The sequence below is a fragment of the Paramisgurnus dabryanus genome, chromosome 11, assembly GCF_030506205.2.
Source record: "Paramisgurnus dabryanus chromosome 11, PD_genome_1.1, whole genome shotgun sequence".
In the NCBI taxonomy this organism is placed as follows: domain Eukaryota; kingdom Metazoa; phylum Chordata; class Actinopteri; order Cypriniformes; family Cobitidae; genus Paramisgurnus; species Paramisgurnus dabryanus.
The window spans coordinates 16,984,132-16,999,506 of record NC_133347.1 but is presented as its reverse complement, the minus strand read 5'-3'; the positions used below and the strand labels follow the sequence as shown (position 1 = coordinate 16,999,506).

Below are 15,375 nucleotides of genomic sequence, written 5' to 3'. Positions count from 1 at the left end.
GACCTTAGATCAACGACAGCAGAGCGATTGGGTGAGTGCTTTACCAAACCTTTTGCAAGCATATAACAACAGTGTTCATAGCACGACGGGGTATGCCCCTACTTACCTGATGTTCGGCAGGCACGTACGGATGCCCACTGACCTGGTCCTGGGAGTAGCAGCAGACCGGGAAGAAGTGAGTGTGACGGAGTGGGTGGGGCGCCATCACCAGCGCTTACACTTTGCGTACGAACAAGTTTCTAGGAAGATACAGACAGCAGGAGAAAGGAACAAACGATTGTATGATCGGACTGCTCGAGATGCCCCCCTGTTACCAGGTGAGAGGGTCCTGGCGAGGGATAACCGGCGGCAAGGAAAGGGAAAGCTGAGCGACCGCTGGGAGGCTATCCCGTATGTGGTTTGCAAGCAGCAGAGACCGGGACAGCCGGTGTACACCATCCGGCCCGAGGGAAAACCTGGCCCCGAACGTGTAGTACATCGGAACATGCTTCGCCCCTGTCCGAATTACCCCGAGGCTGTGATAGAGGGGCCCACAGAGCCAGTGCCAGCGGCCCCCTGGATGGAAGGATGGGCTGTGGTACCAGGTCGACCCGTGGCGGCGCTACCCCCGGCCGCCCAGATACAGCCAGAGATAGCACCCGAGCCAGCTGAACCCCCAGTGGCCCAGATACCGCCTGAGTTGGCACCTGAGCCGGTTGAACCTCCGGCGGCCCAGATGCAACCAGAGGTAGTACCCGAGCCAGTCGAATCCGATTCACCCGTGAGACGCTCCCAACGGGAGAGCCGAGGACGCCCCCCTGCCCGATACGGTGAGTGGACAACGCCGAGGCATTCCAGGGACTAGAATGCATTGGCGGGGGAGGATGTCACAGGAGTGACGATCTTTTAGGCGGAACCAAAAATTGGGAAAGTTTGGTTCCGCCCGGATGTTTCCGCCCGGACCGGTAAGAGAAAACACCGGACATCCGGTAGCGTCGCGAACGCTGTAATCAGCCGAATTACATACAGCTGAGAGTCATTAAGAGGAGCGCCGGGTGATTGGACGATGGCAACACTCAGGAGAGTATTTTAGAGCAGTTTAAACCACAGTTGGGGTGCTTATTATTCCTGTTGGTGGTGTGTATCGTAGCGTTGAGTTGGGCTCACCGGGTACGCTATTTTGGATTGCTGTATTTGCTCTCTCTCTCGTTTGGATTATAGACTTACATTGATGAAGATACCGAAGACCTTATAGGTAGAAGAATTAAACGAATACTGACCTTGGATGAAAGAAACGAAGAAAGTACAGCAGCTGTAAGTAACGGAGTCTCCTTATGGATGTGTTGTGCATGTATTTGACCTGTATATCTCTTTGAGTGTTTTCAAAAGAGAGTGGGTGGCCCTACCCCTGAACCAGCGCGGTGGGTGAGCCAAAGGGTCTTTTGTGCTGAAACAGCTCCAGTGACGAAAACAAACACTAGGCCACGTTACCATCTCCATATTCTTCGTCCAGAGTGAGGTGAAGGAAGACGGGCGTCTATTGTAAGCACTGAGCGTGGTGGGTGAGTCTTGGATGTAGAAATTTTCACTTGAAGTGGTGCTGTGTAATGCTGTGTATTGCAGTGAGATTGCTGTTGTCTTGTCTGACGTACCCCCGCCTCCAGTCACTCGTTCTTGAGACGACAAAGAGGAAGAACGGTTCTAGAGTAAAAACCTGTACATGAATATGCTGTGAGTGTGTTTCAGTCTTAAAATCACGGAGTGGCGTCTCGAAGTATTTTCCCAGCCAAACGCTCGGCGGACTTGAGTTTAGGAGTGGCGGTGAAGAACTGTGCTATTGACGGTGTGTGAGTATTACCTATAATATTGCTACCTTACCTGTGTCCTTTTATCATCACAGAGTTGGAGGCGAAGGAGATCCGCCGCCCCGAGGTCTCGACGAAAGGGCGCCCCGGTCCAGTTTTCGATTGACCAACGGGTCTCGAGGAAAGGGCAGCGCTCGACCCGGTGTGCTGGCGTGACGTTCTCGCCCCTCTGTAGACCAACGAGCTCGCCGAGAGGGTTTTGGCCCCCGGCGTCACATAGGAAACCACTGTCTAGCTGACGCATCGCGCAGCCAGTTATCGTAAGTCCGCCACCCTGTTAAAGTAACATATGACCGTTAAAACTGCCAAATCAACAGGGAAGAGGAGTGTGTTGTGAGAGCTGTGCAGAGAGCCATACCTACCTCGAAGCGGTAGTCAGCAGACATCTGTGGAGAGAGAGAGAGAGAGCCAGCGTGAGCACTGAGATACTGAACTGTGAAGAGAGCCATACCTACCCAAAGCTGTAGTCAGCGCCGAGGTGAGGGAACCATTGGAAACCGATTCATTGTGCCTTTGTGTCCCAGCAGTCAACTGTGGAGAGAGAGAGAAAGAGCCAGCGTGAACGCTGAGATATCGAACTGTGAAGAGAGAGCCATACCTACCCAAAGCTGTAGTCAGCGCAGAGGTGAGAGAACCATTGGAAAACCGATTCATTGTGCCTTTGTGTCCCAGCAGTCATCTGTGGAGAGAGAGAAAGAGCCAGCGTGAATGCTGAGATACCGAACTGTGAAGAGAGAGCCATACCTACCCAAAGCTGTAGTCAGCGCAGAGTCCTCTGTGGAGAGAGAGAGACAGAGTCAGCGTGACCGCTGAGCTATCAAGCCGTTCAGGAAAGCCCAACGTACCAGAAGCTGTAGTCAGCGACGAGGTGAGAGAAACCATTGGAAACCGATTCACAGTGCCTTTGTGTCCCCAGTAGTTATCTGTGGAGGAGTAGAGAGAACCCGTGTGAGTGTTAAAGGAACGGTAAGGAAGGAAATCTATACTTACCAAGAGCCGCAGTCGGTGAAGAGGTGAGAGAACCCTCGGAGGTCGATCCACCGTGTCCTCGTGTCCCGGCGGTAGTCTGTGGAGAAAGAGAGAGCAGGGAAGGAGAGTGAGTCGACAAGCAAGGAGCTGTGTGAGATAGGCGGTGAACCGCCTCGAGCTAGCTACAGGTACACGGATAAGAAAAAGTCTATACCAACACTGATTTGATTTATTCTGCCTCCAGGAAGGAAGAGGAGCGCGCCACGGGCAGAGGGAACCAGAGGCGGGAGCCTGTTCCCCGACGCAACCCCCACCCCCCTGTCACTCGCTTGCTCGTGGCCCCCTGGAGGACAGATTCGGGCATTAGTTTTAATTCCCCTTTCCCCAAATCCCCAGTATCTTTTAAATATTTAAACAAATAAAGAATATTTTTTTATACTTACCTGTTCCTCGTGGTTGTTTGGTCATTGGGTTGGTTTCGGGGACCTCCTCGAGGTGGGAATTGAGAAGGGGCGTGGCTTAACCACTAGCAGCCAGCCCCTGGCTTGTGACATTAACAACTAACTGGGTTAAATAGAAACAATGAATGGGTTTTATTAATGCTTTGACAGGGGGGCCCTCACAAAGGTTTGCTTAGGGCCCCCGGCATCTAGGACCACCACTGATAAAACCCGTATAAAGCTCTAGTTCAAAAACACAATATACCTAGGAGAAATATTGCACACATAAAATGTCATGTTCTAATATAAAATTTTCGAATCACATATATAATCACATAGTCCTACCAACCTTAGTGTTTAATTTAGGCACAATGACGTCTTTGGAAGATCATTGTTACAGTCAGCTCTGTAAATGTCAGAGATAAAATTTTATTATATTGTGAAGCATATTAAATAACTTAGTACAGTGGTTCCCAACCTTTTTCACTTCAAGGCCCCCTAGTTGCCCACAACAATATTTTAAGGCCTCCCACTCACTCATTTTTTTCCCAAATAAAATTATAGAGCTTGAAATGACTAGACAGATGTATTTTCACTACAAAAATGGCCAAGAAAAATAAAAAACATCTTATTTTAATGCTTGTTTCTTCAAATATTTTACCATCTTAAGTCATCTTGAGACCCTATGAAAATCTGATGAGGCCACCCTGTGGGCCCTGCCCCCTTGGTTGGGAAACATGACATAGTATATGTACATCCTGGCAGTCTGCTGTGAAATAAAAAAATAACAGTATATTTTCCTTAACCCTATAATAGGTCCTCCAATACCCACTTTATATTAATATTGTGCTATACTGTACTTAATAATATCCTTAACTTTATGTTTAATATTCACTCTGTTTTATTTTGCTTTACTCTGTATTTTTAAAGCACAAATTAAAGATTTTATAATTATTTTTCCGTATGCAGTATATTGGTATTATTCCAATAAGTGAAATGTAGTTAAATATAAGTGAAATGTATTATCACTGAGTGTAAACATTATCTGAATCCTTTGACCCTGACTCTGTTGTACTGTTGGACCTTAAAATACTTTCAGTTAGTTATTTATACCGTAAAAAAATGCACAGTTGTTAAAATAACTTGGTTTTGCAGGTCAATTCAACCTTCTATTTTAAATTTGGGATTTAAGAAGTTGACATAAATTCAAGTTGAAATTGTTCATCTTAATTTATCCAGTAAAGTATGTGATGTTTTCACTGCATATTTTTTACAGTGTAGTTTATATATTCATACAGTGTACTACTCTACTTAAATGTTTTTAAGTTATCAGTTTCCACAAAAGTTTTGAGTCTGTCTGGTTTTATAATGTGGTTTGTCCTTGATTGGTTTGTTCAGAGGAGAGGTAGCAACAGACCATTAAAATACCTTAAAAAAATAAAATTATTCATTATCATTTTAAAAGATAGATTCACTGTGTTATGTTTAAGTTTGTGTAGCTTATCTATTCAATTTACCTTTGCATGCCTCTCATCAACCTTGTCAGCATTATTACTCTTACTTATAAATATATCTAAACTATTTCCACAGTATTTTCCGATAAGGCAGAAATAGGATTTATTGATGAATGATTATCTGTTGAAGTGTAAACCAGGCATCACATGAAACTGTCTAATCTAGAACGTCACTGAAACGGAAGATGAGCTGTGAAAATTATCAATCGATATCCAGTGGGAATAGTCTTGTCTCACAAACCCACTGATAAAAGCCAGCTCTCTCACACGCACAGTCAAGCCCGCAAAGGACAGCTCTCAAACTCACTTCATTAACTTCAAAGCCTTTCGTGGTCCTATAAAAATTATACTGCAGTATTTTGTGAATTGTACTATGTTTCCCTGTCATAGTAACACCATTAAAGGCTTGTATATAAGAAGCACTTACAAGTTGCCCTGGATACTGCTACGTGATATAAAGAAACAGATACTGTATGTTTCTTTCTTGCAGGGAGTGAATACTTCAAGGCAATAATTTCTGCAAGGACATTTCATTTCAACCTGAGCAATGATGAGGTGCACAAGTGATTACTGCGAAATCACAACAATGCAAGAGCGAGCAAATCAATGTTTTTTTTAATGAGATATTTACATAGGCCTAAATCATGTGGTAGTAAAGATTTCTCAATGCTAATGGACCAGTGCTTAAATGTGAAACCATTCTGAATTCTCAGCTAGCACATCTTTGGAATTTAGCTTTTTGAGTCTTTCAAAAAGACTCAAATCTGAATCCTTTATACATTTAAATTTTACCTCAACGGTTTTCTCAACCAACACAGTGCACTTTTACAAATTAGTTAATAACTCTATTTTGCACTTAAAATCTTAAAATATCCACTTAATGCACTTAAAATAAATATTGCCATTTTCAATTATGTATTTCGAGAGAGTCAAATTTGCACACAGAGGAAGTCCACTTCAACAGAATATAATGGTAAATATTTTAGTGTGTCACCACTTTAAAGAACAATTTTTTAATTTATAAATATTTTATGAGAGACAAACAGTTTGTGACATTTCTAACATATTCCCCAAATGGTGACCAAGTCAGTTCAAAGCCATTATGTGAATGGCATACAAAGCATGCATGACTGTTCAAATATTTCCAGTGACACAGGTTGCCATCTCACACAAGCTTTTGTTTAGATGTAACATCACAGAATGTGACAATGAGTGGTTAATAATGGCTAAGTAACCTCTGTCCACGGTATAATCTCCATGCATTTGAGTGTTAAATAAACAAATTATATTTTACTTTAGATCAAATGGCAAATTAGCTTAATGCAATAGATTTGTATACCTGTGCATGTATGTAGCCGCATCTTCATTTAAAATCCTAAGGTAACAAATGCAAAGAGCAGGGGGAGGCTGCAAAAGCTGACGCGTGGTGAGCATCTGTGAGCGAGCCAGTATGCTCAGAGATTCTGAATCAGACAGCATCACTTCACGAGCATCAGGCAGAACAGCAGAAGATTTTCTTTGGAAACATCTGGAAAACTGCTACATTTGATTATTCAACTACTTCTTCTCTACTACTTTAATCAATTCTACCATCTTAATCTGTTTTGTTACCATTATTATTCTTTACTGACTTATTTTTGTTGCTTTCTAGCAAATTTCCATTTTTCTCTTTTTACCTCTCCCATCTCTTTTCTGTTTTTATTCATCAATACTTCACATTCCTGATGAACGACTCATACCTGCAGATCCTTAAAGAGCAGATATCTGCGAACACTACATCTTTGCCGCCTTCCAATGGCAGTACTGCGGATTCTCCATCGGGGGCGCTGTGTGAGCAGGTTCAGATCCAGGCAGAGGTTTTTCTCACCTTGGGTATCGTGAGTCTACTGGAGAACATTCTTGTCATCTCAGCAGTTGTAAAAAATAAGAACCTGCACTCTCCAATGTACTTTTTCCTGTGCAGCCTGGCTGCCGCAGACATGTTGGTGAGTGTATCAAATTCTCTGGAGACCATTGTCATTGCAGTACTAAATAGCCGCCTTTTGGTGGCCAGCGATCATTTTGTGCGATTGATGGACAACGTTTTTGACTCGATGATTTGCATTTCACTTGTGGCATCCATCTGCAACCTTCTGGCCATTGCGGTTGACCGCTACGTTACCATCTTCTACGCCCTACGCTACCACAGCATAGTAACTGTACGAAGGGCAATGGTCGCCATAGCTGCGATTTGGCTGGTTTGTGTGGTTTGTGGGATCGTCTTTATAGTGTACTCAGAAAGCAAGACTGTGATTGTGTGTCTCATTACGATGTTTTTTGCAATGCTGGTTCTCATGGCAACACTCTACGTACACATGTTTTTACTCGCCAGACTTCACGTGCAACGAATTGCCGCCTTGCCCCCTGCAGTGGCCGGCGCTGGCAACCCTGCCCCACGTCAACACAGCTGCATGAAAGGAGCGGTGACTATCACCATCCTGCTTGGCGTGTTTGTGTGCTGCTGGGCGCCATTTTTTCTCCATCTTATTCTGCTGGTGTCCTGTCCACAGCACCCACTGTGTTTGTGCTACATGTCCCACTTCACCACTTACCTGGTCCTCATTATGTGCAACTCTGTGATTGACCCTCTTATCTATGCCTGCCGCAGCCTTGAAATGAGGAAGACTTTTAAGGAGATACTCTGCTGCTTTGGATGTCAGTCCAAGTGAAAAACTGGAAGAAAGAAAGAGACAAAACTGAGACATTTAAAATGGTTAGAAAAATCTGTGTAGGGTTTACCTGTTGATGTTAGATGAAGAAACTGAAACATGGGGGTTATTATGATCATGATCTTGAAGCTTGTATAGCATCACAGAGTATACGGAAACCTCAGGTACCATTATTTGTGGAAAACCGTGTGGACTCTATGTCAACTGAAGTGCATGACTATCAAGGTTATATAATTGAAGACGAAACCAAACCCAGCTCCTACATGGAAATAACTTCTGGAATGGCACTAAAGTCCTGTTAGGGGAGCCCGCGCGGCTCTCCTGATTTTGCCAAATGGTAGATGTCCTCATGGCAACATTATGTTGACCCTGGGACAACATTTCCATCAACCAATCAGATTTCAGAAATAAGTTTACAGTTTGTTTTAAGTTAAAGCTTACAACCAGGATTAGCCGTTTCTAGACCATTGTTTTTTACCGATCATCTCCCTCTGATTTTAAGGTTTGGTTATGGTTGGGGTTTAGGGTGGGTTTAGGTTTAATTTAGAAAAATGTTGTCCTTGGGTCAACACAATATATTGCCCTGAGGACATCAACCACTTAGCAAAATCAGTTCGCCACTAGGCGGCCATCTTTGCAACACCTCCGGGCAGTTATTTCAGTCATGCAAGATGCAGAAGTCCTATCTACTTTAATGGCGAAGGACTGATATTTCTAAAATCAGTTACCATTCAACAACATATTTTCAATCAACAATTAAACCTGACATGCGTACAGGTTAGCAAGCACCTGTATAGATCCCTTTATCAATTGATTTATAACTTGATGGCGGGGCTTCTGTTCGCCAGACCGGCCATATTTTGAGCCCATATACCAGTGCTCAATCTTGTGATATATCTGATATTTTTCATGGCACTGTTATCTCTGGGCAGTTGCCGTCTAAACACAAAGTCTCTTTGTTTTGCCACTCGTGGCGTGTGATCGACTGGAACACATTGAGGTCGTTAGTAAGACCCTTAAATTGCGACGCCTGCAGCTCTTATTAGGTCTCCGGTGTCTGACTTCACTCACTCATTTTTATTCACCCAACTGCAGTATATTAATGAATAAATGTAGTGAAGAGTGAATAAGCACTCAGGGGACGATTTCGGGCACAGCCTGATTAAAAAGACTGCATGAACTTCAGGTTTACCGGAATTCAAATTGGTGCAATGTTCACACATGTTTCCTGGAAACAGTGTGAACAAGATTGAGACATGTTTTCTCTTGTATGGTGGGTGTGTCAAGACTGTCGGACCAATCAGCAGCAACATGTAAATAAACCATGAGGTACTAAAAAGACAGCCCGCACAATGGGTCCAATTTGGGAAGATCTCTTTTAATCTGGACAGCCAGGGATGTGACTTTAACACTGAGTGTATTTTGCAGTATTAACTACTTGCTCTCTGCAGTATGAATAGATTTTTTTGCGGAAATGGGCATGCCTAAATTTAAAAGTAATTTGGGGTAAATTGTTAAAAAAATTTCTTATTTTACAGAAAACTTTGTGCTCTACAAATTATATATTTAAAAAAAGAAAAAAGAGTTTAAGTTACAAGTGGAAAAGAACACAAAAATGGCATTTTCAGCTGGTATACTGACAGTCCTTTAAAATGTAAATATAAGTGTGTTTGTGCCATGTCGTAATTACAAGATTTCAGCGTGTAAAAAGCTTTCACATCCTCTTAGAGCTCGTAGTTACAGCATGAGGACTGGGAGTTTTCTGAGAGCTGCTACCTGTACCATGACTGCTGCAACCTGTTTTCCATTTGTATTTCCATTTGAATAGAGCTGCGTTACCACTTTCTGACATGTTTTAATATTCATAGTATTCAAAAAACAGTAGTCGAAAAGTACCCAGGTGAGCTACTACTTCCGAAAAGGTTATAAAGTGTTCATTCGATTTACAGTTTCTATTACAGGAGACCCCAGAGAGAGGATGCACCCAACGAAGAAGAAGATAGAGAGAGACGTTACAGAGAGATGTGTTTTTTGAACTCACTCTATCTTCTTCTTCGTTGGGTGCATCCTCTCTCTGGGGTCTTCTTTCCGGAAGTAGTAGGTCACCTGGGTACCTTTGAATACTGTTTTTTGAATACTATGAATTCAGACATACTACTTGCCTTACCTACTGCTTTTTGCCTGCTATATTGTGTGAAAGTAGACAATTTCAGATGCAGCTTTATTTCAGATGCAGTTTTGATACATAAGCATCCAAAAAAATATGCTTATGTACTTGGTTCCAACTATTACTTCATTCAACATGCAAGATAGTTGGTATACTGCAGTGGATTTGTTTTGTAGCATTGATCTTGTCGCTCTGCTTTTTGCTCTATTGGCACCTGACTCAACTCTATTTCCTTCATTTGACTTCAGGAATAATCTGAAAATAACAAAAATAATAAATATTTTCTCAAATTTATGTACAGAGAACAAATGTATAAATCAAGAAGCTGTTTTTTTAACGTTTGTGTGTGTGCGACACGGACACGTGTGCAGAGACCATAATGTTTGTGTTTATATACATATTACTATGTATTATGTGTAATAAGTGCAGAACTGTGACATTGATGTGTGTTTTTATCTATTTATTTTAAGGTCTCTTCAAAATATCTGTCTTTAATGCAATGTGCTTCAAAAACTATTCACATGTCATTCTGTTTACAAAGGCTTTAATAAAACAAGCTGTACTTCTTATGCCTTAATGCATTGGTGGCTTAAACTGATTAAAACTCTTATTTTGTTGGAGCATGTTTTTATCTTTCTAATCAGTTTAACACTGATAACCAATCTTGTCATTTAGTGAAATGATTTACCTTTGTTGTAACATCCACTACTTTTGTTTAAAATAAATATTAAAATAAAAAGAAATATTTAAGACTTAAACTTAAACTTAAACTTTTAGTCCCAGCTTTGTCTTTGTCCTAAGATAAACTATAAAGTATACGAAAATGGTCAAAGTTCCTAAATGGACGATCAGAGTCAGTTAATGGTTACCTATCTGCATTTAGTGTATAATTCCTAGATCTTGTGAAATATTTGAGTGATAAGCAGAGTAAACACTGGGTTGGAACAAGGGTGGTGTGGCCTCCATGATCCCATTACAGAAAGAGCAACACTGCAAAAGCAAAGAAAATTAGTAATTATGTGTTGTGATCCAATATGAGCATAGAAATGTAATTATACTGACTAAACAAATAAAATAAAATAGAATAGTTTTATTAGTGTTTTTTTTTTTTAAATCAATAGACAGGAATGTACATGTCAGGTTGCCGGTTCAAGTATCATGGCTGGCAGGATGCGACTCTTGTGCCCTTAAACCTTGTGTGTGTGTGTGTGTTCACTACTCACTGATGTGTGTGTTCACTACTCACTGGTTAAATGCAGAGGTCACATTTCTAGTAAGCGTTGCATACATGATAAGCATGTCACACTTTTCACTTTAGACTGACCTACTTTGCAGCAGAGAACATTTCACGGCAAATGGGGTATAAGCATCTTTTGCATTAAACCCTAAAGATCCTATAAGATATGATAGAAAACCATTTACTTTTGAAAACAGCTTTTAGTGTATTCAGGAAATATATTTTACCAGCATATGTTCACATTTCAAACTAACCCCTGATCTTGCCGTTATAGATAACATACCTAAAATAAGGGGTTAAATGTGAATGTCAATTTATGGAATTTGAATGTAGAAGTTTTTTTTTTGGGGGGGGGGGGGGGGCTTAAAATTTATTCATATCTTAAAGTCTTGTATGTATATTATTGGCCATTTAAACGTTGGTATAAAACCCTAAATAAATGCAAGACTGAAAACCACAGGATTTAATAATGTGTTAAATATAGTCATGACTATGTTTTGCATTGATATGGCTTTAATCCCTCAGTACACCCAGACAGACAAACATTGCATAGCAGGGGGAAAATCATTAGGTTTGTACACACATCAGCAGCATTACTGAATACATGAGGGCTGGCAGAATGACTGTGCTCTCAGAACTTCTCAACAGGATGCAGAAGTCAACATCGGAGACTGCAGATGAATGATCAATGAATCATTATTTTCCTAAGTTCCATGCAGCGAATACAAGGCATGCATAAAGGAGAAAACACTTGCAACGTGACCTCAGACTGTCTCCTCGCATGACACATAACCTTACAATGAATGTGACAAATAGGAAATAAAAAATACTTTAGATCTTCTTTATAACTTTGTAAAAATGTAACATTCTTATCATCAGAAGTTGTGCATACCATTGTTACTGCATTGGTTACAGACTCAGAAGGACTGCACTCAGACACACGGATTTCAGTGCTTATCGTTTGTTACTGCAATGAACACAAGAGGGAGCTAATAAATCTTTTGATGTTAAGGTCATGTATCCAGTGAATTGAAGGGATACCCTTTAATTTACTGCCATCTGTTGGCCAACAACTTAATTGCCTTTTATTGCTCTTAAAAATGTCTAGGATCTTAGAATTTGCCAAGACGCACAAGACATTATTTCTTAGTGCAGACGCAAACACAGTACAGATTATTTTACACAATATATAAATTGTAATTATACTGCTATAAAACTATTCAGTTCATATAATTTTTTTAAATATCACAAGAAGACAAATACAGTATGAAAAGGTTTTTTTACAGTTTTACCATATTTTACAAATAAGTCATTACATGAAGTGTGTGTAAAGTTATTAGAGTACAGCAGCATAACAAATCAGTCCGGTTACACATTATGATTACAAGCAATTTCACACATTATTTATTAAATAACTACTGTAAACCCATACACTGCCTTTTGAGTGTGTGGTTCACAAACACTGTAAACAGATGAAATGATGATAAATAATAGTTTGTCTTATCTGTGTCCTCATTGTCTTCTCCTAAGTGCTTTGAGCTCCTCGGATACCTGAAAATAGATAGATAGATAGATAGATAGATAGATAGATAGATAGATAGATAGATAGATAGATAGATAGATAGATAGATAGATAGATAGATAGATAGATAGATAGATAGATAGGCAGACAGATGTAAAAAAACACATTTTCAACTTGCTATTGTCTTATAACACAGTGGTACTAGTTTGTCACTTTTCTAAAGAAAACAAAAAGTTGCTTAACAAAAACAAACAAAAAAACATGGTTTGATTAAGTTTATTAGCAAAACACTGTAGAAGAAGATACTTACTTTAATGCATAATGCACTGAGCAGTAGTTTACTCAGTGCTAGTCCTAAGAAAGCCAAAATTACATAAAGCTCTTCATTGCCATCTCCAGGGGTCCGTTGGCTGCTATTCATTAATGAATTAGTGGTATTCATATAATTAGTGAAGAATAAATTAGTGCCATTAATGAAATGGTTGGACAAATTAAAGATAGGTGAAGCTGGAGTTGCCACGCAATCTGAAAAGACAAACACATAACTGCATTAATCTGAGCCAAAATGACCTTGAAACAAGTAGGCTTTAGTAAATTATGCACACAAAACCCAAGGAAACTCACTGCATGTATATGTATTCAAACCAAATACTAAACCAAACCAAGCATTATTGTATAATACCTGAGATATTCAATTCAATGTGAGAGCGACCAGAATTGTGTCCAGCTTTTGCTCTAAGATAACACTCATACATTCCAGCATTTGTAGGAGCAGCCTTCCACAAGATCAAAGATGCATTGTTACCCAGGGACACAGAACCGTTTCCTTTATCAGTTTGGGAAAATACATTTTTTTCGGAAACGAGGATTACAATTTGGTTTGTATAGACCTTTAAAAAAAGAAAAGAGAGCAAAAATTTAAATTTGACATTGCACATTTTTGTTTGTTCATGATGTAAAACGTGTTTAAATATAGCTTCAAACATGGATAATCAAGTGGATACAAAATGTCGTTAAAACTTGATCACAGTAAAACACTGCTCACCTTTTAATTTCCATTTGCTTAGTTTGACATGCATGTCTAAGCATGTATGTTTTGAAACATGTATATATGTATCAAATTTAGGTTGAGAAAGTCCTAATAGGTTGAGATTCATCTTTCCATAACTGACAACTTTTTATAAACTAAATTATCTGGCTACAAATCTGTGTCACTGTATGCACATTTACAATTTGAAAAAAATGATTGTGATGAAAAGGAAATGTTTGTGTGTAAGCATATTTCCTGCTTTAGCCACAGCCACAGTTTAAACAGAGTGCAGAGAAAGTAGTACAAACAATCTTAAATATTAAAGTTTTTTGACAACGATGTCAGATATATGAACATATGAGATACTGTGTGTTCAATAAATCTTGCCGTCTTACCTTGTACCAAGTAACAGAGGTGTAGTTTTGACCCATTTGAAGGGCATCGCATGGTAAAATGATATCATCTCTACAGGCTGCCGTGACCAATGTGGGTACCTCTTTGCCAGCTACTACGGTAAGGGCAAACGCTAAAAAATGTACAATAAAACTAAAAACACACTCAATATACTGTTCTGTAGAAATTACTGTATTACTGGCAGCTGTTTGCCAATAACTTACTGTAGATTTAAATGTGTTTTATTTACTGGCAAGTTTGTTTAAAGTTAAATGAACATAAAACAATAAAAAGTATGTATCTTTACAGAATAAAATCAAAATCTGAAGGAATAAAAACTGAAAAGGTTGGGGGGATTTTTTGGTTCCCATGCTTAGCATGAGGCTGTTATTTTATTGTTTTATTCTGTAAAGACAAAGACTTGTTAATGTTTAATGTTCATTGAACTTTGAACAAACTGTTGACAGTAAATAACATAAATTTAAATCTAAAGTAGTGGCGAACAGCTGCTTTACTACAGCAAAGAGCCTGATGGACTACACCACCTTCGCTTGGTTGTTAATACTGATGTTGTGATTTGTTAAATTTTTGCTATTACTTTCTTTTCTACAAAACAATGTTTTCTTGAATTTCAGTCATAAATATTGTTGAATCTTGTGCTTAAAGGTTTTCTTACAACGTTTAATATGACTTTATACTAAAAACATAAAAGATCAAGAAAAATATTAAAGAGATTTTTTAGTATAAGACAAAACAACGTACTTCAAATGACATTTACTCACCCCACACTATCAAACGTATCATCATCAGAACTTGTGAAATGCTTTCTTCTGACGTTGACTGCTTATCACAATTCAAAGGTATTTTCTCTTTGTGTGGGTTTGGTAGGATGTTGGAAAGTACAATGAAGTGAAAAAAGTGAGAGTGACAAGCTTGTCAAGTATGAAACGCATACTCGAAATGTAACCTCTACATTTAACCCATGCATCCCAGAAAAGTATAGTAAACACACACAGCAATTATGAACACACACACACACACACATCCAGAGCAGTGGGCAGCAGTGCCCAGGGAGCAAATAAAGATGTATTGCTCAAGGGCACCATAGTCGAAACCCACTGGTTTACAAGCCCGACTCTCTAGCCAAAGTGAACACACTTTGACAATACAAAGTTTTATTGGTACATTTGTTTACAGATTATTTTTTTTTTAAATTCTAGAAAATAGAAGTAAAAAAAAACTAAATATAATACACAACAAACCTTAACAAAGTACAGTGTTTACAGGATATAAGTGATTTTTTTAGGTTAATGATCCTAGATGTTTGCACAATTTTGCACAAATGTTTCTTCAGTTACCACAAGTTTTTCTTTAATATTAGATCTATTTTTTGCTCTGTTCATCATTTTTAAGTTAACAAGAAATATAAGAACAGAACAAGCCAACAGCACACATGGGATTATTAAGAATTTTAAATGATTCATGACAGGCACGTCATTGTTCCTGCTGCTGCTTAGCACTGGTTGAAGTTGAGGCTCAATGCAGTCTAAA

The 15,375-nt window shown here is 39.5% G+C and overlaps 2 protein-coding genes across 2 annotated transcripts; one reads left to right on the top strand and one right to left on the bottom strand.

The window, feature by feature from the left end:
- Positions 1–6,184: 6,184 nt before the first annotated feature.
- Positions 6,185–8,271, top strand: mc3r (melanocortin 3 receptor). The gene has a single exon (XM_065247177.2). It carries the CDS (start codon positions 6,492–6,494, stop codon positions 7,473–7,475), a length of 984 nt encoding a protein of 327 aa, XP_065103249.1. The 5' UTR covers positions 6,185–6,491; the 3' UTR covers positions 7,476–8,271.
- Positions 8,272–11,262: 2,991 nt separating this feature from the next.
- Positions 11,263–14,840, bottom strand: LOC135729484 (uncharacterized). The gene is made up of 5 exons (XM_065247178.1): positions 14,607–14,840; positions 13,827–13,957; positions 13,084–13,291; positions 12,712–12,926; positions 11,263–12,430 (listed from the first exon to the last, which is right to left on the bottom strand). The coding sequence occupies exons 1-5, from the start codon at positions 14,629–14,631 to the stop codon at positions 12,392–12,394; spliced, it is 618 nt and encodes a 205-aa protein (XP_065103250.1). The 5' UTR covers positions 14,632–14,840; the 3' UTR covers positions 11,263–12,391.
- Positions 14,841–15,375: the final 535 nt, after the last annotated feature.